At 38.8% G+C, this 22,207-nt stretch overlaps 1 protein-coding gene across 6 annotated transcripts in view; it reads left to right on the top strand.

Moving 5' to 3' along the window:
* Positions 1-22,207, top strand: part of NARS2 (asparaginyl-tRNA synthetase 2, mitochondrial) — a 148,170-nt gene that overhangs the window by 5,687 nt on the left and 120,276 nt on the right. For 5 of the 6 annotated variants that reach the window (XR_010946214.1, XR_010946213.1, XM_067750493.1 and 2 more), the window contains exons 4-5: positions 520-660; positions 6,526-6,606. Coding sequence is in view for 4 of the 6 variants with exons in the window: in XM_067750493.1 (XP_067606594.1) it covers positions 520-660; positions 6,526-6,606 (222 nt within the window). In the remaining 2 variants the exon portion in view is untranslated. The remainder of the gene's footprint in view (positions 1-519; positions 661-6,525; positions 6,607-22,207) is intronic. The other variant, XM_067750492.1, reaches the window with a different exon arrangement.

Raw genomic sequence — 22,207 nt, 5'->3', positions numbered from 1 at the left:
CACATGTTGATAAATGGTGATAAATAGTGCTAATTGATTATGAGCGCTTGTAGACTTTCAAGACATTTGGGCAATTTTAAAATTCAATACCAGCTGTGTGTATACAGCTGTAGAAAACATACTGTTTAATATCTACAATATTCTAAACTCATGTGTGCCAAACAGTGGAGTGTTTTGGGTAACTATATCCTAATCTCTCTATTTGTAAGTAGTGATTGATAGCTAACCGATAGAAATTTGATAAATAACAGATTAGCCTTGGTGATAATAAGTAACTTTGCCCAAGGTTACAAAGCTAATAAGTAGTAGAGCTGAATTTAAACCCACATCTTTCTGATTTCACTCACTGTTCTAACTTGTTAGAATTAATGTGGACCATGTTCAGTTATGTTAAGAAATAAGGAACAAAAGCGTCTTAGTTTTATTCTAAAGCATTACTATTTAACAAATGCCCTGTAAACTGATTTTATAAAACTGTATTTCTTTTAGCTTCTAACTTGTTTTTCCTTTTATTGTCAGGCTTTCCCTTTTAAATATAAAGAGAGGCATCCTCTGGAGTATCTGAGACAATACCCTCACCTTAGGTGTAGGACTAATGTTCTGGGTTCTATACTGAGGGTTCGCAGTGAAGCCACAGCTGCTATCCATTCTTTCTTTAAGGTAAGGAGCTTTGCTTCTAGGTGTTCTTTCTTGTGAAGAAGTTGAATAATTGTAATACTGGAGTATTATCCTGAAAGTTCTTCAGGTTATTTATTCCAAGCACCCTTTATTGTGTGGTACTTTTTTCTTTGGCTGATTTTAAATTTTCTGTTTATCACTGGTTTTGAGTGATTTGATTTATGTGTGCCTTGGCAGAGTTTTCTTTATGTTTCTTGTATTTGGAGTTCATTGAATTTCTTGGATCTATGCATTTTAATTTTCACCAAGTTTTTCAGTCATTATTTCATCAAATATTTTTATGTTACCTCTCTCCTTTGGGGACTTCAGTTACCCATATATTAGGCCACTTGATCATATCCCAATAGCTCTCAGATGTTCTTTTCTTTTTAAAAAATCTTTTTTTTCCAGCGTGTTTCTTTTGGATAGTTTCTATTACTATGTCTTCAAGCTTACCAATCTTCTCTTCTGCAGTGCCTAATTTCTTATTCCTATCCAGTGCATTTTTCACCCCATATCTAAGTGAAAGGCTTCATATCTAAGTGTTTGATTTGGGCCTTTTTTTTTTAGTGTCTTCCATGTCTCTACTTAACTTTTTTGAACATATGCAATACAGTTTTAGTTAAAACTGTAGTTTTCATAGCTGTTTAGTAACTTTTTACGTCCTTCTAACGTGTCAGCTATAAGTCAGTTTTAATTGATTGATTAGTCTCTTCATTATAGGTTATGTTTTCCTGCTTCTTCGTATATCTGCTAATCTTTGATTAGGTGCCAGACCTTGTTAATTTTACCTTGTTGGGTGCTGGATATTTATAAAGCTTCTTAAGCTTTGTTTTGGTATGTAGTTAAGTTACTGGAAGGGTCTTGCTTTTATGATTTGTTAAGTAAATCTGGAGCAGTGCTCAGTCTGGGTCTGATTATTCCCCACTACTGAGGCAAAGCCTTCCTGAGTATTCTTCGTAGTGCCTTGTGAATTACAAGATTTTCCAGCCTGGTTTGTGGGAGCAGGCATTGTTTCCAGCCACATACGAGCACCAGGCGCTGTTTCCTCTAATCGTTGTGGATGGTTCTTTCCCTGGCCTTGGATAGTTTCCTCACTTGCATGTGCTGATCATTCCTCCACCTAATACTCCAGGGTGACTCCCTGTACATCTCTGGAGTTGTTGGACAACTGTCTGCTCTCTGGTACTCTGTCCTGTCAGTTCTAGCCACTTTGGTCTCCTCAACTCAGGGAGCCTGCTGGGCTCCACTTTATTTCTCCCTTCTTCCTGCTGTGGCCTGGAAAATCTCAAGGTAGTAAGCTGGGCTGCTGGTAGGGTTCACTGTGTTTGTTTCCTATCTCTCAGGGATCACTATCCTTTGTTGTCTGATATCCAGTGTCTTGAAAACCAGTATTTCATGTGGTTTGCTTGTGGATTTTTTTTTTTTTTTTTTTGCGGTACGCGGGCCTCTCACTGTCATGGCCTCTCCTGCTGCGGAGCATAGGCTCCGGACGCGCAGGCTCAGCGGCCATGGCTCACGGGCCCAGCCGCTCCGCGGCATGCGGGATCCTCCCAGACCGGGGCACGAACCCGTGTCCCCTGCACCGGCAGGTGGACTCTCAACCACTGCGCCACCAGGGAAGCCCTGTTTTTGTTTTTTTGTTGTTGTTTCAAATGGGAGGGTAAATCTAGTTCCTATTTCTACATTTTAGTCGCAGACATTTTATATACAGTAAGCACTAATTTTAAAAAATTATTGGTGTTGATCAAGTAGATTGATCTAATGCCTAAAGACATTTTGTCTCATTTAGCTTTGCTTTTCAGCCATTTCCCCCAACCCGGGAAAGCCACAGTGGAATGTAGTTTGTAAGTTGATGAAGTGAACGGACCCTCCTTCCATGTGGTGGATGGAAGGGCTCCAAAAGCAAGAGTGACCCAATGGATAAAGTTCAGTATTATTCCATGTAGTTTTGGAACTCTTCCTAATCCACTTCTCCAGATCCAGCTCACTTGCAAAGATTGTCTGACAGCGTACCCTTCCCTTGGACAGCATCCAAATTCATGCAGGCCCAGCCCTGCCATGGCACACGAAGGAAGTTCTTGCTCTTTGAAAAGCTCCTTAAGAGGTAATTTTTGATGTGACAGCTAAAGAACATCATGGCTTTAAAGCATAAGAATAAACAAAGAAAAATAAATCACATTATACAGTGTCATCCCATTATAGTGTGAAAGGGTGTGTTTACATATGCTCTCATAAACTTTCTTATGCATCTTCCATATGGCTTTTTTTTAAAATAAATTTATTTATTTATTTTTGGCTGTGTTGGGTCTTCGTTGCTGCCCATGGGCTTTCTCTAGTTGCGGTGAGCAGGGGGCTACTCTTCATTGTGGTGCATTGGCTTCTCATTGCAGTGACTTCTCCTGTTGCAGAGCACGGGCTCTAGGCGCGCAGGCTTCTGTAGTTGTGGCCCGAGGGCTGTAGAGCACAGGCTCAGTAGTTGGCACACGGGCTTAGTTGCACCGCGGCATGTGGGATCTTCCTGGACTTGAACCCGTGTCCCCTGCATTGGCAGGTGGGCTCTTTACCACTGCGCCACCAGGGAAGTCCCATCCATATGGCTTTTCAATAGTGCTTGAACCATACAAACAGAAAATTTGTTCAGATGTAAAAATCTTTTTTCCCTATATGGCTTTAACAGCTGATAAAGTCAGTGGATCTGCTTTAATTCTGAAAATTTTATGGATTTCTGGCCAGTAGGTGGTGGTATTGGCAATCCATTAACAAGTGGGTTTTACCTAATTTATACATTTCTTATTACTTGAAGTTTTCACAGGTATGTAAATAATTTTAAAATAATAAAAAACACTAGAAAACTCTGAAATCAAAGAATAAGCAAAGTAAGGTAAAATTTAAAAAATATTTTAGGTGGTTGAAAATAATGAATTTTAGCACTGTTGGTGATGGTTATAAAGGTAGGTACTTTTGAGTCTTATAAATTCACTTTTTAATTGTAAAGCTCTGGAAAATATAATCCTGATACCTCCTTCTAAGATGTCACCCACTTGTGTATGTGACAGGATTGAATTGTTTAAAGAAATAATGGGAGTACTATAGGACATATTAAATATTATTTATATATTATCCTATATTTGGTACTGTTTCTATGTTTGTTACTTTAGGCTCCCTAAAACATGTTAAGAACTAAAATGTAAAATTTTCAAAAATTTCAGACCTTGAAAATATAGGGAAAAAGAAACTTGAGCACAAACCTTTTAGTTAGGATACTTTAAGGATCTAGAGTTTTTTGGTTTGAGTATCAAAAATGTTTAGTGTATAACTTGCTTTGCTTATAAAATTGACACATTTGCTGAGTACTAAAACATGACTATCTAGAATTCTCAAAAAATGAGTTATTTACAAGAGCTGAGTTTCTCAAATAATAGGATTATCTCTTTAGGCACCAATTTTTTTTCTAATTTCCAGTGGCAGTTATCCTAAAATGTATTACATACTTCCCTGGCTTCCTGAAGTGAGCCAACAGAAAAGAGTTTGCCCTTTCCTGGTGAGTTGAGGTTCTTCCTCTGAGTATCAGATTGTTCTCTTCTCAGTATGGCAGTGCCTTCAAAGCCTGTCATGGTGAGGAGTGTTCTTTGACCCTGCGTTGAATGACCCTAGACTGCTGTGTCTTTGAGTTCCTGTGACTGCTTTTTATGGGGTGTTTTTTTGGTTTTTGTTTTGTTTTTTTGGTCTCTTGCTGTCACTTTTTGTCGCCAGTGGTGTGTCTGTGGCTAGCAATTGCTGTCATGTTTCTTTTTTGTTGAGTCTGATTAAATAATATTTATTTTGTGTGTGTTAAAGAAAAATATAGTCCATGACTCTTTGAGTGATGTGTATGGTCCTTAGTACATGAATTTTGTAATTTTCAGATACTCATTCATTGCCTTATAAATATCTGGTTATAGCAATGTGTATCTATCAAAATACTTAGATATTTAGAGGTGATGGGTGGGATCTGAATAATTGGGCCAAAATTTTTGACCCCTTCTCTGGCCTTCATCTCTCTTGTTAGGAACCCCTTTGCTGTGGGATAGGATAAGTACCTGACAGTGGAACCCCACTGGAGGCAGCCTCTGAGAGTACTCCTGCTATTTATTTTCCTACTTCTCTATCCACTTTCTCTTTTGTGGACTTTGTTCTCGTCTTTGTTGTTCCTTTGTACCCTCTCCTGTATAACTTTTGGTGGTAATGATATAGACTTTGATATGATAAGCCTTGCTAGCACTGTTAAGGCTTAAAAAGCCGTTGATGCCTTTTGAAAGGTTTAGCATTATTTGAGAATTGAGAATAATTCCCACTATTTGAGTGATTAAAAAAAAAATCCCATACAGTTATTTTCATAAGGTTTACAGCATTGTTCCTTGTGGCAGTTGACCAGTTCTAACTTAGGCAATTATATTTAGCCGTTAAATTTTCTCCTCCCTCTCGCCACCCTTGTTTCCTTTGGATTTTTCACTTCCTTTCTTTGTTTACTGCACTCATGCTCATGGTTGCCTTATGTGGAATAAATGATTCATGTCCATAATTCTTGGCTTCTAGGAGATAAAAATTTTATGCAGTAATGTTATTGATTCTATTTCATTTGTTCTCTATAATGTGCTCTGTGCAGCACCTCACCACACGTTGTTCCCAGATTAAGTACATATTTGAACACTTACTGAGACTCCTAATTTATAGCTTGAAAATTTAATCAGTCTACATCATAAGGCAAGTTGTTGGCTGGATACTTTGTATCATAGCCAGAATACTTGAATTCAACCTTTTTAGGAAGGAAGGGGTAAATTTGGGAGGCCCCTGGTAATACACTGACATATTTTACATTCCACCAGTAGGTACTGGCAGAATTTAGCAGAGATTAGATGGATATATATGAACTTATTGTATTGATGTCAAGAACAAAATGTTTACATTGAACACATACTCTTATGCCTTTGCAGAATAAATTCACTTTAGCTGCCTCCACCCCCACCCTGCAGCATTTATGCTCTCTGTAACCTTTCGCCTACATCCATAGTCAAAGTGAAAGAAGCATAACCTTGAAGTTGCTGGGTTATTTCAGTTTTACTAGCAACAGCTTTTGTGGTTCACTAATGGAAATAGTCTCAGACTTTAGAGCAGAAGGATTGCAGTTGGGTGCCTTAGTAATGGATGGGTTTGCTGCTCACAATCTTCCTTGAGGCAAAGGAAGTGCACTGCCTGTGCCATGTGCGGTGCACTGTGCCATCAGTTTAATGACAGACTTCCTAAAAATCATTCCTGCCTTTTTGCTGTTTATTTCTGCGGTCCCTGATTGTCAACCTTAATTTATCTCCTTTTTGGTGGTTTGTTACAATTGAGGGTCTCATTCCAAAATAACAACTTAATATTGATCATTTTATTCCCTTAGCAGTGTGGGCAACATCATTATGCATTAGCCCTGAGTGAGTGTGCGTGTGTGTGCGTGTGTGTTAAATCACTATTAGTATGTTGGAAAAGTGGGAAGAAGAAATGGCACCAGAGAGAGATCCTGAGCACCTAGGTTCTAGTCCCGGCTCTGACTCTGACGCGTTGTATGATTTTGACCTCTCATTAAATCTCTCTGGGCCTCAATTTCCTTGTCTTTCCAGTGAGGAGATTGGACTAGATATTGTCTAAGTCAGTTCTGATTTAAAATTCTTTGTGCATAGTAAACTCTCCATTTGATATTTTAATAGTTTTATTTTGGGGATTAAGGAGGGATTTGATATGGCATTCTCTTAGTGCTATTTGAATCATATAATGAAGTGTATGTTCTTGGAAGTGTTTCACATACAAATATACTGAGAAAAGTGGTTTCTCTTTTTCTTCCAGGACAGTGGCTTTGTGCATATTCATACTCCAGTAATCACATCCAATGACTGTGAGGGGGCTGGAGAACTTTTTCAAGTTACGGTAAGCTGTGCTTCCCATCTTGGAGGATATATTGCTCTCTGATATTTTTCATTTGAGGGTTTGCTTTAAATTTAATGAGAGTTATGTGGATAGAACATGAAACTTTGTTGATAATAATCCTTAAAAAACGTGCATAGAAAATTCACACTTCTCTAATTTTCTGTCCAACCAGCTGTATTACCTACGTTGTGACTGAAAGGAGTGGATTTTTAATTTAGTACTCTAGTTGCCTTTTTTATAACTGTGAATTGGTGAACTAGAGAAATTTGAAGAAATTAATAAAAATTCTAAGAGATCTTTTCTGCAAATTCAACCCCCAAGTTACATTTTTGGGTGTAACTTATTTTAAGAGATGGAACTAAAATAGAAAAGCATACATGTGAATATTTTCTTTTTCAGAGTCTTTAGAAAATATATTTTTCATAAGAAATTATTTAGTCTGTATACCTCATGAAGGCTTTTATTTTAATTCTTTGTTCAGCAATTATTCTTTGAGCTCCTGCTATGCACCACATATTGTCAGCCTTCTCTTGTTGCAGGAAATTTAAAAGTTACCAGTTTTTCTTACATGTCGGCAATTGAAAGCCTTTCATTTACCAATTAGACAGCCTGTTTAAAATCATTGACCAGTAGTATAAGGTACAAAGAGAAATGTATGTTGATGAGTGGTGCTTTTTGTATTTCTTTCATTTATTTACTGATTTCTGTATCTCTGAGAAATCAAGATTCTTTATATATTTGGGTGATTTCATCAAATGACAAGACCTGTACAAAACTACTCTCTCTGGTTCAGTATATTCTGACTCTTGATAATGATGCTTTCTCTTCATATTATTGAACAGCATATTCACTGGGAGAAGTTATCCTGATGTGTCAAAATCATTATTCAAAATAATAATCAAATGCTGTCTTTCTTCATATGTGGTTTGAAGAAATCTAGATGATAGCCTTCTGCAAAAAGCAGAATAAAAACGCTTGGTTGAACATTTAAAGTAGGAGTGTTAGCATCTGTATATGAGTTCAAAGAAGGCAGCAGATGATAAAATAACAATATGTAAATTGAAGAAAACATTCTCTTTTAGCCATTTATGTTGTTAATTTTCTCTTTGCACCTTAATAGTCATCTGAATATTGAAGTGAAGAAGAATTACCCACCTTAAATACATTTCATGATCCCTTAATCTAAACTACCAAATATTAAAAAGTAAATGATAGAGAAGGAAATGTATAATCTAAAGGAGTTTTTACAAATATAAAGGGAATTATTAAAGAGACCCAAGTTAAACAAGTAAAAAAAATCTGTAACAAACTTAAATAATTATAAATTTGGAGCTAACTGCTTTACCACCAGAGAAATCCCCTAAGCAAGTCTGAATGATTACAATATGTGCATTTTGGACACTAAACAACACAAGGTAAATTACCAAATAAGAATAAATACAGAGAAAGGAGGAAGATGTATTTTTTTTTTTAAATCGGGGCTTTTTAAATTTTATTTATTTATTTTTGGCTGTGTTGGGTCTAAGTGACTGCACACGGGCTTTCTCTAGTTGCAGGCAAGTGGGGGCTACTCGTTGCAGTGGCGTCTCTTGCTGTGGAGCATGGGCTCTAGGCGTGCGGGCTTCGGTAGCTGTGGTACGTGGGCTGAGTAGTTGTGACTCGCAGGCTCAGTAGTTATGGCACATGGGCTTAGCTGCTCCACGGCATGTGGGATCTTCCCGGACCAGGGCTCACACCTGTGTCCCCTGCATTGGCAGGTGGATCCTTAACCATTGTGCCACGAGGTAAGTCCGAAAATGTATTTCTGAAGCTAAACAAATAAGAAGTGTTCTATGTTCATAGTACTCCAGGGCCAGGTTGAGGAATTTTATGTAGTGGAATTAGGCTTTGTCTATTCAGAGTGTCAGAAAGGTGCTCTTGAATTCATTGATACTAGGCTCCTGCATTCAGGGTCTAGCACAGGTTTCAGCGGTCTGTGGCTTTTGTTTTATGAGCCCACTGTCTTTGTTGCTTTCAGCAGTTCAGCTCCTAAGATTTGTCTTCTGCCTACCAACACACTCTCCTCTGAAAGCAGTGCTCCTCCTTATTCCCACCTCACACATCTCTACACTTCCAAGCTTCATTGTGTGGATTTCTTCCGGACTGCATGTAGAGGCATAGGGGTTTGAGTCTTGGCACCCTACTGTTAGGAGGAAGTGAAGTGTCACATCTAAGTCCTTGCTTCTCTTAATAGTGCTCTTTTTTGCTCTGATAACAATGAAGTCCAGTAACTACTTAAAGATAAGGATGCCTGGTACATACTCAGGTTTGAGGACAGCAGTAAGATGCCACCTTGAAATGCACAGTAAGAACATAATACACTGTCGAGAAGTAAATGCATGTCCCATCATTTTAGTTTTGTTTTTCCTCATTCCCATTTCCTGCTTTAAGATTTCAGGTATTTGCTAAGGTTTGGGGACTCCTGAATACACATGTAGGAAGTTGCATTCAAAAGCATTAATTTGTTATTCAGCAGACCTTTGGTACCATCTGTGTTCAAGATTCTGTGCTGTTAAGGGGATACAAAGATGTACTCAGGGTTCTGGTTGGTGAAGCTGGTGAGTTGGCAGGGCATAAGAGAGGAAGGAGCATGCTTTTCATTCACTGTTGATGTTACTTATGCTACAGTATTCTTTGGTTGTACACCTTTTCCTTTTTGTCTTAGAGCCCTAGCTGAGTTCCACAGTTATGTTTGATCTTTATGATTCTGGAGTAACTAGTTTGTCTCTGAGAAGATAAAAGAGATTAAAGGCAAGAATTAGGGATTGTGGCAAAATCTAGACGTTGATAGGAAATAAGGTGAAACTGTTTTATGTATATACTTGAAGTTACAGTGTTACAAGTTATAAGTGTTATGAAATCTAGAGGGTAATTAGGTCTATGAGGATTGACTTGGTCAGAAACATCTTCAAAATAAGTATGTGACTTAACTGTACCCTAGGGAGAGTACTTCAGGTAGGGGAGGAATGTGAGCAGAGTCAAGTAACTAAAATGAGTGTGGGGTTTTCACTGGACACCGGATGGACAGATTAGAAGGTTTATGTTGGTGAATCATAAAAAGTAAAGTTGGGAATGAGAAAATGGAGCAGGTTTTAAAAAACAACTTTATTGAGATACATTTTACATACCATAAAAATCAGTCACTTAAAGTATACTGTTTCGTGGTTTTTAGTATATTCACAGAGCTGTGGAAGCATCACCACAATCTAATTTGAGAGCATTATATCACCCCAAAGTGAAACCCAGTACCCATTACCAATCCCTTCCTGTTTCCACCCCGAGTTCTAGGTAAGCACTAAACTGCTCTCTATAGATTTGCCTCTTCTGGAATATTTCATATAAATGCAGTCATACAACATATGGGCTTTTGTGTCAGGCTTCTTTCATTTAGCACAACGTTTTTGAGGTTCATACAAGTTGTAGCATGTATCAATACTTCATTTCTTTTATATCCAACTAGTATTCTATTGTATAGATATCCAACGTTTTATTTATCCATTTAGCAGTTGATGGATGTTTGGATTATTTCTACCTCTTGGCTATTATGATTAATGCTACTATCAACATTTGTGAAATCATTTGGATGAGTATATGATATCATTTCTCTTGAGTGGAATTGCTGGGTCACATGGTAGCTTTATGCTTAATATTTTGAGAAACCACCAAACCATTTTCCAAAGTGGCTGCATCACTTTACATTCCCAACAGCAGTGTATGTAGGTTCCAGTTTCTCCCCATTATTGCCAACACTTATTGTTGCTCTTCATTTTTTTTAAACATCTTTATTGGAGTATAATTGCTTTCCAGTGGTGTATTAGTTTCTGCTTTATAACAAAGTGAATCAGCTATACATGTACATATATCCCCATATCCCCTCCCTCTTGCGTCTCCTTCTCATCCTCCCTATCCCACCCCTCTAGGTGGTCACAAAGCACTGAGCTGATCTCCCTGTGCTTTGTGGCTGCTTCCCAAGCTATCTGTTTTACATTTGGTAGTTTATATAAGTCCATGCCACTCTCTCACTTCGTCCCAGCTTACCCTTCCCCCTCCCCTTGTCCTCAAGTCCATTTTCTACCTCTGCATCTTTATTCCTGTCCTGCCCCTAGGCTCTTCAGAACCTCTTTGTTTTTTTTTAGATTCCATATATATGTGTTAGTGTACGGTATTTGTTTTTCTCTTTCTGACTGACTTCACTCTGTATGACAGACTCTAGGTCCATCCACCTCACTACAAATAACTCAATTTCGTTTCTTTTTATGGTTGAGTAATATTCCATTTGTATATATGTGCCACATCTTCTTTATCCATTCATCTGTTGATGAACACTTAGGTGGCTTCCATGTTCTGGCTATTGTAAATAGAGCTGCAGTGAACATTGTGGTACATGATTTTTTGAATTATGGTTTTCTCAGGGTATATGCCCAGTAGTGGGATTGCTGGGTCATATGGTAGTTCTATTTTTAATTTTTTAAGGAACCGCCATACTGTTCTCCACAGTGGCTGTATCAATTTACATTCCCACCAACAGTGCAAGAGGGTTCCCTTTTCTCCACACCCTCTCCAGCATTTATGGTTTGTAGATTTTTTGATGATGGTCATTCTGACCAGTGTGAGGTATACTTTATTGTAGTTTTGATTTGCATTTCTCTACTGATTAGTGATGTTGAGCATTCTTTCATTTGTTTGTTGGCAATCTGTATATCTTCTTTGGAGAAATGTCTATTTAGGTCTTCTGCCCATTTTTGGATTGGGTTGTTTGTTTTTTTGATATTGAGCTGCATGAGCTGCTTGTAAATTTTGGAGATTAATCCTTTGTCAGTTGCTTCATCTGCAAATAATTTCTCCCATTCTGAGGGTTGTCTTTTCGTCTTGTTTATGGTTTCCTTTGCTGTGCAAAAGCTTTGAAGTTTCATTAGGTCCCATTTGTTTATTTTTGTTTTTATTTCCATTTCTCTAGGAGGTGGGTCAAAAAGGATCTTGCTGTGATTTATGTCATAGAGTGTTCTGCCTATGTTTTTCTCTAAGAGTTTGATAGTGTCTGGCCTTACATTAAGGTCTTTAATCCATTTTGAGGTTTTTTTAAAATTATTTTTATTTATTTATTTATTTATTTATTTTGTGGTACGCGGGCCTCTCACTGTTGTGGCCTCTCCTGTTGCGGAGCACAGGCTCCGGACACACAGGCTCAGCGGCCATGGCTCACGGCCCCAGCCGCTCTGCGGCATGTGGGATCTTCCCGGACCGGGACACGAACCCAAGTCCCCTGCATCGGCAGGCGGACTCTCAACCACTGCGCCACAGGGAAGCCCCCATTTTGAGTTTATTTTTGTGTATCGTGTTAGGAAGTGTTCTAGTTTCATTCTTTTACATGTAGCTGCCCAGTTTTCCCAGTATCACTTATTGAAGAGGCTGTCTTTTCTCCATTGTATATTCTTGCCTCCTTTATCAAAAATAAGTTGACCATATGTGTGTGGCTTTATCTCTGAGCTTTCTATCCTGTTCCATGGGTCGGTATTTCTGTTTCTGTGCCAGTACTGTATTGTCTTGATTACTGTAGCTTTGTAGTGTAGTCTGAAGTCCGGTGGCCTGATTCCTCCAGCTTTGTTTTTCTTTCTCAAGATTGCTTTGGCTATTCGGGGTCTTTTCTGTTTCTATACAAATTGTGAAATTTTTTATTCTAGTTCTGTGAAAAATGCCAGTGGTAGTTTGATAGGGATTGCATTGAATCTGTAGATTGCTTTGGGTAGTATAGCCATTTTCACAATGTTGATTCTTCCAATCCAAGAACATGGTATATCTTTCCATCTGTTTGTATCATATTTAATTTCTTTCATCAGTGCCTTATAGTTTTCTGCATACAGGTCTTTTGTCACCTTAGGTAGGTTTATTCCTAGGTATTTTATTCTTTTTGTTGCAATGGTAAATGGGAGTGTTTCCTTAATTTCTCTTTCAGATTTTTCCATCATTAGTGTATAGGAATACAAGAGATTTCTGTGCATTAATTTTGTGTCCTGCTACTTTACCAGATTCATTGATTAGCTCTAGTAGTTTTCTGGTAGAGTCTTTAGGATTCTCTATGTATAGTATCATGTCATCTGCAAACAGTGACAACTTTACTTCTTCTTTTCTGATTTGGATTCCTTTTATTTCTTTTTCTTCTCTGATTGCTGTGGCTAAAACTTCCAAAGCTAGGTTGAATAATAGTGGTGAGAGTGGGCAACCTTGTTTTCCTGATCTTAGTGGGAATGGTTTCAGTTTTTCACAACTGAGAGCAATGTTGGCTGTGGGTTTGTCATATATGGCCTTTATTATGTTGAGGCAGGTTCCCTCTATGCCCACTTTTGGAGGGTTTTTATGATAAATGGGTGTTGAATTTTGTTGAAAGCTTTTTCTGCATCTATTGAGATGATCATATGGTTTTTATCCTTCAGTTTGTTAATACGGTGTATCACACTGATTCATTTGCATATATTGAAGAATCCTTGCGTTCCTGGGATAAACCCCACTTGACTATGGTGTATGATCCTTTAAATGTGCTGTTGGATTCTGTTTGCTAGTATTTTGTTGAGAATTTTTGTATCCGTGTTCATCAGTGATATTGGCCTGTAGTTTTCTTTCTTTGTGACATCTTTGTCTGGTTTTGGTATCAGGGTAATGGTGGTCTAGTAGAATGAGTTTGGGTGTGTTCCTCCCTCTGCTATATTTTGGAAGAGTTTGAGGATAGGTGTTAGCTCTTCTCTAAATGTTTGATAGAATTCGCCTGTGAAGCCGTCTGGTCCTGGGTTTCTGTTTGCTGGAAGATTTTTAATCACAGTTTCAATTTCAGTGCTTGTGGTTGGTCTGTTTATATTTTCTGTTTCTTCCTGGTTCAGTCTTGGAGGCTTGTGTTTTTCTAAGAATTTGTCCATTTCTTCCAGGTTGTCCATTTCATTGGCATATAGTTGCTTGTAGTAATCTCTCATGATCCTTTGTATTTCTGCAGTGTCAGTTGTTACTTCTCCTTTTTCATTTCTAATTCTATTGATTTGAGTCTTCTCCTTTTTTTCTTGGTGAGTCTGTCTAATGGTTTATCAATTTTGTTTATCTTCTCAAAGAACCAGCATTTAGTTTTATTGATGTTTGGTATTGTTTCTTTCATTACTTTTTCATTTATTTCTGCTCTGATCTTTATGATTTCTTTCTTTCTGCTAACTTTGGCGTTTTTTTGTTCTTCTTTCTCTAATTGCTTTAGGTGTAAGGTTAGGTTGTTTATTTGAGATGTTTCTTGTTTCTTGAGGTAGGATTGTATTGCTGTAAACTTTCTTAGAACTTCTTTTGCTGCATCCCATATGTTTTGGGTCATCGTGTTTTCATTGTCATTTGTTTCTAGGTATTTTTTTTATTTCATCTTTGATTTCTTCAGTGATCTCTTGGTTTTTAAGTAGTGTATTGTTAGGCCTCCATGTGTTTGTATTTTTTACAGGTTTTTTCCTGTAAAAAAATTGATATCTAGTCTCATAGCGTTATGGTCAGAAAAGATACTTGATACGATTTCAGATTGCTTAAATTTACCAGGGCTTGATTTGTGACCCAAGATATGATCTATCCTGGGGAATGTTCCATGAGCATTTGAGAAGAAAGCGTATTCTGTTCTTTTCGGATGGAATCTCCTATAAATATCAATTAAGTCCATCTTGTTTAATGTATCATTTAAAGCTTGTGTTTCCATATTTATTTTCATTTTGGATGATCTGCCCATTGGTGAAAGTGGGGATGTTAAAGTCCCCTACTATGATTGTGTTACTGTTGATTTCCCCTTTTATAGCTGTTAGCATTTTCCTTATGTATTGAGGTGCTCCTATGTTGGGTGCATAAATATTTACAATTGTTAAGATTCTTCTTCTTGGATTGATCCCTTGATCATTATGTAGTGTCCTTCTTTGTCTCTTGTAATAGTCTTTACTTTAAAGTCTGTTTTGTGTGATATGAGTATTGCTACTCCAGCTTTCTTTTGATTTACATTTGCATGGAATATCTTTTTCCATCCCCTCACTTTCAGTTTGTATGTGTCCCTAGGTCTGAAGTGGGTCTCTTGGTGACAGCATATATATGGGTTTTGTTTTTGTATCCATTCAGCCAGTCTGTGTGTTTTGGTTGGAGCATTTAAACCATTTACATTTAAGGTAATTATCGATATGTATGTTCCTATTACCATTTTCTTAATTGTTTTGGGTTTGTTATTGTAGGTCTTTTCCTTCTCTTGTGCTTACTGCCTAGAGAAGTTCCTTTAGCATTTGTTGTAAAGCTGATTTGGTGGTGCTGAATTCTCTTAGCTTTTGCTTGTCTGTAAGGGTTTTAATTTCTCCATCAAATCTGAATGAGATCCTTGCTGGGTAGAGTAATCTTGGTTGCAGGTTTTTCCCTTTCATCACTTTCAATATGTCCTGGCACTCCCTTCTTGCTTGCAGAGTTTCTGCTGAAAGATCAGCTGTTAACCTTATGGGGATTCCCTTGTATATTATTTGTTGTTTTTCCCTTGCTGCTTTTAATATTTTTTCTTTGTATTTAATTTTTGATAGTTTGATTAATATGTCTCTTGGCGTATTTCTCCTTGGATTTATTCTGTATGAGACTCTCTGGACTTCCTGGACTTGATTAACTATTTCCTTTCCCATATTAGGGAAGTTTTCAACTATACTCTCTTCAGATATTTTCTCAGTCCCTTTCTTTTTCTCTTCTTCTGGGACCCCTAGAATTCAAATGGTGGTGTGTTTAATGTCCCAGAGGTCTCTGAGACTGTCCTCAATTCTTTTCATTCTTTTTTCTTTATTCTGCTCTGCAGTAGTTATTTCCACTGTTTTATCTTCCAGGTCATTTATCCGTTCTTCTGCCTCAGTTATTCTGCTATTGATTCCTTCTAGAGACTTTTAAATTTCATTTATTGTGTTGTTCATCATTGTTTGTTTGCTCTTTAGTTCTTCTAGGTCGTCGTTAAACATTTCTTGTATTTTCTCCAGTCTGTTTCCAAGATTTTGGACCAGCTTTACTATGATTACTCTGAATTCTTTTTCAGGTAGACTGCCTATTTCCTCTCCATTTGTTTGGTCTGGTGTGTTTTTACCTTGTTCCTTCATCTGCTGTGTGTTTCTGTGTCTTCTCATTCTGCTTAACTTACTGTGTTTGGGGTCTCCTTTCGCAGGCTACAGGTTCGTAGCTCCCATTGTTTTTGGTGTCTGCCCCCAGTGGCTAAGGTTGATTCAGTGGGTTGTGTAGGTTTCCTGGTGGAGGGGACCGGTGCTTGTGTTCTGGTGGATAAAGCTGCATCTTGTCTTTCTGGTGGGCAGGACTGTGTCCGGTGGTATGTTTTGAGGTGTCTGTGACCTTATGATTTTAGGTAGCCTTTCTGCTAATGTGTGGGGTTTGTTCCTGTCTTGCTAGTTGCTTGGCATAGGATGTCCAGCACTGTAGCTTGCTGGTCGTCATTGAGTGGAGCTGGGTCTTAGCATTTAGATGGAGATCTCTGGGAGAGCTTTCGCTGTTTGATATTATGTGGAGCTGGGAGGTCTCTGGAGGACCAATGTGCTGAACTCGGCTCTCCCACCTCAGAGGCACAGGCCTGACAGCCGGTTGGAGCACCAAGACCCTGTCAGCCACACGGCTTAGAAGAAAAGGGAGAAAAAAATAAAGAAAAAGATAAAGTTGTTAAAATAAAAAATAATTGTTAAAAATTAAAAAAATTTTAAAAGTAATAAAAAAATAGAGAAAGAAAGAAGAGAGCAACGAAACCAAAAAACAAATCCACCAATGATGACAAGCTCTAAAAACTATACTAAAAAAAAACTGGAAAGACAGAACCCTAGGACAAATGGTGAAAGCGAAGATATACAGACAAAATCACACAAAGAAGCATACACATACACAGTCACGAAAAGAGAAAAAATATATGTATTGTTGCTCCCAAGTCCACCGCCTCAATTTTGGAATGATTCATTGCCTCTTCAGGTATTCCACAGACGCAGGGTACATCAAGTTGATTGTGGAGCTTTAATCCGCTGCTCCTGAGACAGCTGGGAGAGATTTCCCTTTCTCTTCTTTGTTCGCACAGCTCCTGGGGTTCAGCTTTGGATTTGGACCTGCCTCTGCATGTAGGTCGCCTGAGGGCATCTTTTCTTCACTCAGACTGAATGGGGTTAAAGGAGCACCTGATTCGGGGGCTCTGGCTCACTCAGGCCGGGGGGAGGGAGGGGCACGGAGTGCTGGGCGAGCCTGCGGTGGCAGAGGCAGGTGTGACGTTGCACCAGCCTGAGGCACACTGTGCGTTCTCCCGGGGAAGTTGTCCCTGGATCACGGGACCCTCTCAGTGGTGGGCTGCACAGGCTCCCGGGAGGGGAGGTGTGGATAGTGACCTGTGCTTGCACACAGGCTTCTTGGTGGCTCCAGCAGCAGCAGCCTTAGCGTCTCATGCCAGTCTCTGGGGTCCACGCTGACAGCTGCGGCTCGTGCCCGTCTCTGGAGCTCGTTTAGGCGGTGCTCTGAATCCCCTCTCCTCGCACACCAGGAAACAATGGTCTCTTGCCTCTTAGGCAGGTCCAGACCTTTTCCCGGACTCCCTCCTGGCTAGCTGTGGCGCCCCCTTCAGGCTGTGTTCACGCAGCCAACCCCAGTCCTTTCCCTGGGATCTGACCTCCGAAGCCCGAGCCTCAGTTCCCAGCCCCTCCCTCCCCGGCGGGTGAGCAGACAAGCCTCTTGGGCTGGTGAGTGCTGGTTGGCACCGATCCTCTGTGCGGGAATCTCTCCGCTTTGCCCTCCGCACCCCTGTTGCTGTGCTGTCCTCCGTGGCTCCAAAGTGTCCCCCCCGCCACCCTGTCTCTGCCAGTGAAGGGGCTTCCTAGTGTGTGGAAGCTTTTCCTCCTTCACAGCTCCCTTCCAGAGGTGCAGGTCCCGTCCCTATTTTTTGTCTCTGTTTTTTCTTTTTCCTTTTGCCCTACCCAGGTATGTGGGGAGTTTCTTGCCTTTTGGGAGGTCTGAGGTCTTCTGCCAGCGTTCAGTAGACGTTCTGTAGGAGTTGTTCCACATGTAGATGTATTTCTGATGTATTTGTGGGGAGGAATGTGATCTCTGCGTCTTCCTCCTCTGCCATCTTGAAGGTCTCCCCTTGCTTTTCTTTTTTGGTTATAGCAATACCAGAGAGTGTGAAGTGGTATTTCATTGTCGATTTTCTCTTTGCCTTTTGCTTTTGATAGTTTACAATTTATATGTAAATATGTAATTCATATTTAAGCTTTTAATTACAATTCTGTGTCAGAATGTGGTAGATAAATGATCACACATCGTGAAATTAAATTAGGCTGAGAAAATCTTGTTATACTTCATATAACAAGAACAGTATTCAGGACTAGAGTTTATACATTTAAATAATTCTTAAAGTGAAGAATGAACTGAAAGTCTATTAAATGGAACCCATGAAGATGTGTAATTTTATATCGGAATCTTATACTGTGGGCATTCTTATACGGGATCTCATACTGTGTACTGAGGTTTGGCATTAGATGGGTTTGCTTTTTTTATTATTGTGGATATTTACATAATATAAAATGTATCAGTGTAACCATTTTTAATGAACTGTTCAGTACCATTATAGTCACAGTGTTGTACAACCATCACTACTATATTTAGTTGCAGAATTTTCCAGCACCCTAACAGAAGCTCAATAGCAAAAACTCCTCATTCCCTTTACCTCCAGGTCCTAGTAATCTCTCATCTACTTTTTGTCTTTGTGGATTTCTGGCTATTTCATATAAATGGAATCATACAGTGTGTAGCCTTTTGTGTCTGATTTCTGTTAACATGTATGAGAATTTCATTTCTTTTTATTACTGAATAATGTTCCATTGTATGGATATACCACATTTTGTTTAGCCATTCATTCATTGACGGACATTGCGTTGTTTCCACCTTTGGCTTTTGTGAATAATAATACTATGGACATCCGTGTACAAGTTTTTGTTTGAACACCTGTTTTCAGTTGTTTTGAGTATATATTTAGGAGTAGGACTGCTGGGTCATATGTTTATGTTCTAATTTAACTTACTGAGGAACTGCCAAAATTATTTTCCACAGTGGCTGTACCATATTATATTCGCACCAGTGGTATGAGGGTTCCACTTTTACCACATTTTCACCAGTGCCTGTTATTTTCAGTTTCTTTGATTATAGGCATCCTGATGAACGTTAAACAGTATCTTGTGGTTTTGATTTGCCATTCCCTAATGTCTAAGGGTGTTGAATATCTTTTGTGTGTGCCCGTTGACCATTTGTATATCTTCTTTGGAGAAATGTCTATTTCAGTCCTTTGCTCATTTTTTAATTGGCTTATTTGTCTTTTTGTTTTTGAGTTATAGGATTTCCTTATTCTAGATACAGATCTGTCTTTTTCCCTCTCCATCAGCAGTGTGAAGCCTTTGATGTTGCCCCTCAGGGGATACAGCCTTGGGTGTGCCCACTATCATCCAGAGCTGGCATTGATTCTGGCAGGGCTCTTTTGGCTATTTCTTTCCCAGACCATACCCAGCTCTTAAACTCCACTAATTGCGGCTGCTTGCTCTGTTGTTTTCAGCAGTGTTTGGGGGCATAAATTGCTTCACAGACTAATCCAGTCAAATTCAGGCTTCTTTAAAGATGTACTTCCCAAGGTCAGTGTTTAAAATTTATTCTGACCACAAAAGATCTCTTCTGTCTCTTTCCATTTCTCTCCAGCAAACCAGCAGGTCTGCAGTTTAGCCTTTATCTCCAAAGAATATCAATCTCTTCTCAATGGTCTTTCACTACAACCACTGTTTTTAAGAGCACTCTTAGGTTTGAACTTACCCACAAGTGAAGTCAATTCCTCTGGGAAGAGATTTGGAAGTCTGGTTTATGGCTGCTTCTAGCCCCAGTGAAAATCTCTGAATCACGGCTGTGGTGCTGGGGGCAGGAACAGTGGACACTTCTCTTTAAGTGACATTTCAGTTTAGGAGCTGAGTGTTCAATTGAGTGGGTGGCTGTAGCCCCAGGTCTCCTTGGCCTGCCGCTCCTACCATGGAAGCCTTACCCGGTGAGCTGGGGCAAGATAATCCAGGTCTAGTATTCTTTGCAGGGCCTCACTCAGGGTAGAGCCTCTGTCCCAGGAGCAGGGACTGGGGAGAAGGGAGCCCCCACCTCTCAACCACACTCACCCACAGCTTAGCTTCAGCAACAGGTAGCTGTGGGCAAGGTGAGAAATGCTGGCGTGCTGTGCTGCTCATCATGTCAGGATAGTCCTCTTACTGGGAGCTGGGCTTCAGGAGAGCCCTGTGTCCTTGGCTCTATCAATCTGGAGTGGAGGTTCTGTCGTGCTAAGCTGTGATGGGGAAGGGTGGGAGCAAGATTGTCATTCAGACACCACAAAAGTTCTTTGTCCTTACCAAGTTTTAGTAGATTTTCTTGAATAGGTGTTTCTTCATTTTCTTTATGACCTTAGGACCATTTTCAGAGGTGGCTGGGGTGGGGGTAGGGTTTGTTTTTTTTTTTGTTTTTTATTTTATAACTTTCACCAGTTTCACTGAGGAGTGGGTCTGCGGGACTCCCCACATTTGTCATGCCAGAAGTGTCATGCCAAAAGAAAAAAGAAGCCAGTCACTTTTGGACTACTTTTTATTGCCACAGTTCTCAACTTCCTACTTGTCAAATGTGAATAACACTACACTTAGAGCTTGTAAGAAAGAGTAAATGAAATGACATATGAAAACTTAAAATTGCTAGTCAAAAATAAGGAAAACTTAATACGCAGGAGCAGGCTGATGTAAGCACCAAAGGTTTCTCTTTTCCAAATTGTTGTGCATTCTAGAAATGACAATAAGAAGTTACTGGGCCTCAGGAATTTTGGTGCTTATCAATTTTTATGGCTAAGTTATTTATGGAGCACATCGTTTTGGTTCTGCTTGATGTTTTCACTTTTCAGTACTCTTCCCTGTTTCTTTTAAACTTTTTAGATGGGATGAGGGCTAACCCAGGTCAAACCTCTTCTCAAAGCAACTCTTTTTCAGCTAACGTTAAATCTTTTCATTCTTTCAACTCCTGTTTAGTTGTTATCTCCTATTTTAACATTCAGTTGTTCTTTAATGGTTTTTTGACATCAATTTTGTTTCCTCATCTAGATTGCAAGCTCCTTACAGGGAAGAACTGTATCCTCCGCACTACCTGACTACAACCCTTTGAAGTAGGAATTAGTTTGCCTTTAGAAGGGCAGAAATGACTTGTCTCTTGTACATCATTGTATGTACAAGATAGTTAATATTTAAGCCTCCTTTTTCTGAAAAGTACTGTGTGATGGAACATTTGGATACTTGTTGATTATATTTTCTGTGGACTTTTAGCTTTGCACAGCTTTCAACCTTAAGACTAGTCATTTTCATAACCAACAAGAACCTTCTATTATATAGCACAGTGAACTGTATTCAATATTTTGTAATAATCTATAAGGGAAAAGAATCTGAAAAAATAGGTACATATGTATTTATAACTGAATCACGTTGCTGTACACCTGAAACTAAGACAACATTGTAAATCAACCATACTTCAATTTAAAAAAAAAAGAAAAAAATAGCTAGTCATTTTCTTTTCTGTTGAGGATGTCTATTTCTATTAAGGAGGTACAGATTTTGCATGTCAAAAATGCCTAGGACATATCTGGAAGAAAGATAATAATGTTCAACAGTTCACAGTAATGTTCACCCCTGGGCATGGGGCCTTCTGTTCTATATTCTTTGAATTTTGATCATATGCATATATTACTTAAAAAACAAAAAAGATAATATATGTAAAAGGTACCCAGTTCAAAAGTTACAAAAGAGCATAAAGTAAATAAAAGTTTCCCTTCTACCCCAGACTCCCAGCTACCCAGTTCCCCTTCCCATAGGTAGTCACTGTTACTTATTTCTCTCTAGGGAGTTTGTACTAACTTTTATTTTTGTCAGCAGTATGCATGGGTGCTGTTTCTTATGAATCAGCTGTCAGAGTGTGTTACCAAATATTTAAAATTTTTCCAATTTTAATTAGATGTATTATTTTTCAATTAAAAAATAATAATTTTAAAAGGGAAAGGTAGAAAATGCTACACTAGGTTAGGATAAGCAAATCTGAGATCATTCAAAGGCACTGAGAAGAGAACTGACCCAAAAAGCTGGTATACTCCCAGCCATAATGTGTTTTTGCCGCTTCCACTGTGAAGTGAGGATCTTGTAAATTAACACCATGGTTAAAAAAAAAAACTTCTGTCAGACTGTGAACTGATACAGCCTGCTCCTATTCAAAAGACTAAGATATTTCTTCCATCGTGTGGTATCCACCAAGTGGAGTGCATTCTTAAAATGATCTCATCCCATCAGCCATACAGCCGGACTAAAATTTACTGTTTGATTCATCCTGTAAATATTTAAGTCTCCTTTTTCTGAAAAGTACTGTGCTGGTCCTATTTGACTTAACAAAGTTATTTCTGTTCCACCTCTCAGCAACATGAATTTGCAAGGTATTTTTAAGTGGGAAAAACAAAATCCTACAATAATAA

Source organism: Pseudorca crassidens, chromosome 9, assembly GCF_039906515.1.
Source record: "Pseudorca crassidens isolate mPseCra1 chromosome 9, mPseCra1.hap1, whole genome shotgun sequence".
Classification (NCBI taxonomy): domain Eukaryota; kingdom Metazoa; phylum Chordata; class Mammalia; order Artiodactyla; family Delphinidae; genus Pseudorca; species Pseudorca crassidens.
The sequence above is the reverse complement of the archived record's forward strand: the minus strand, read 5'-3'. Positions and strand labels throughout refer to the sequence as shown.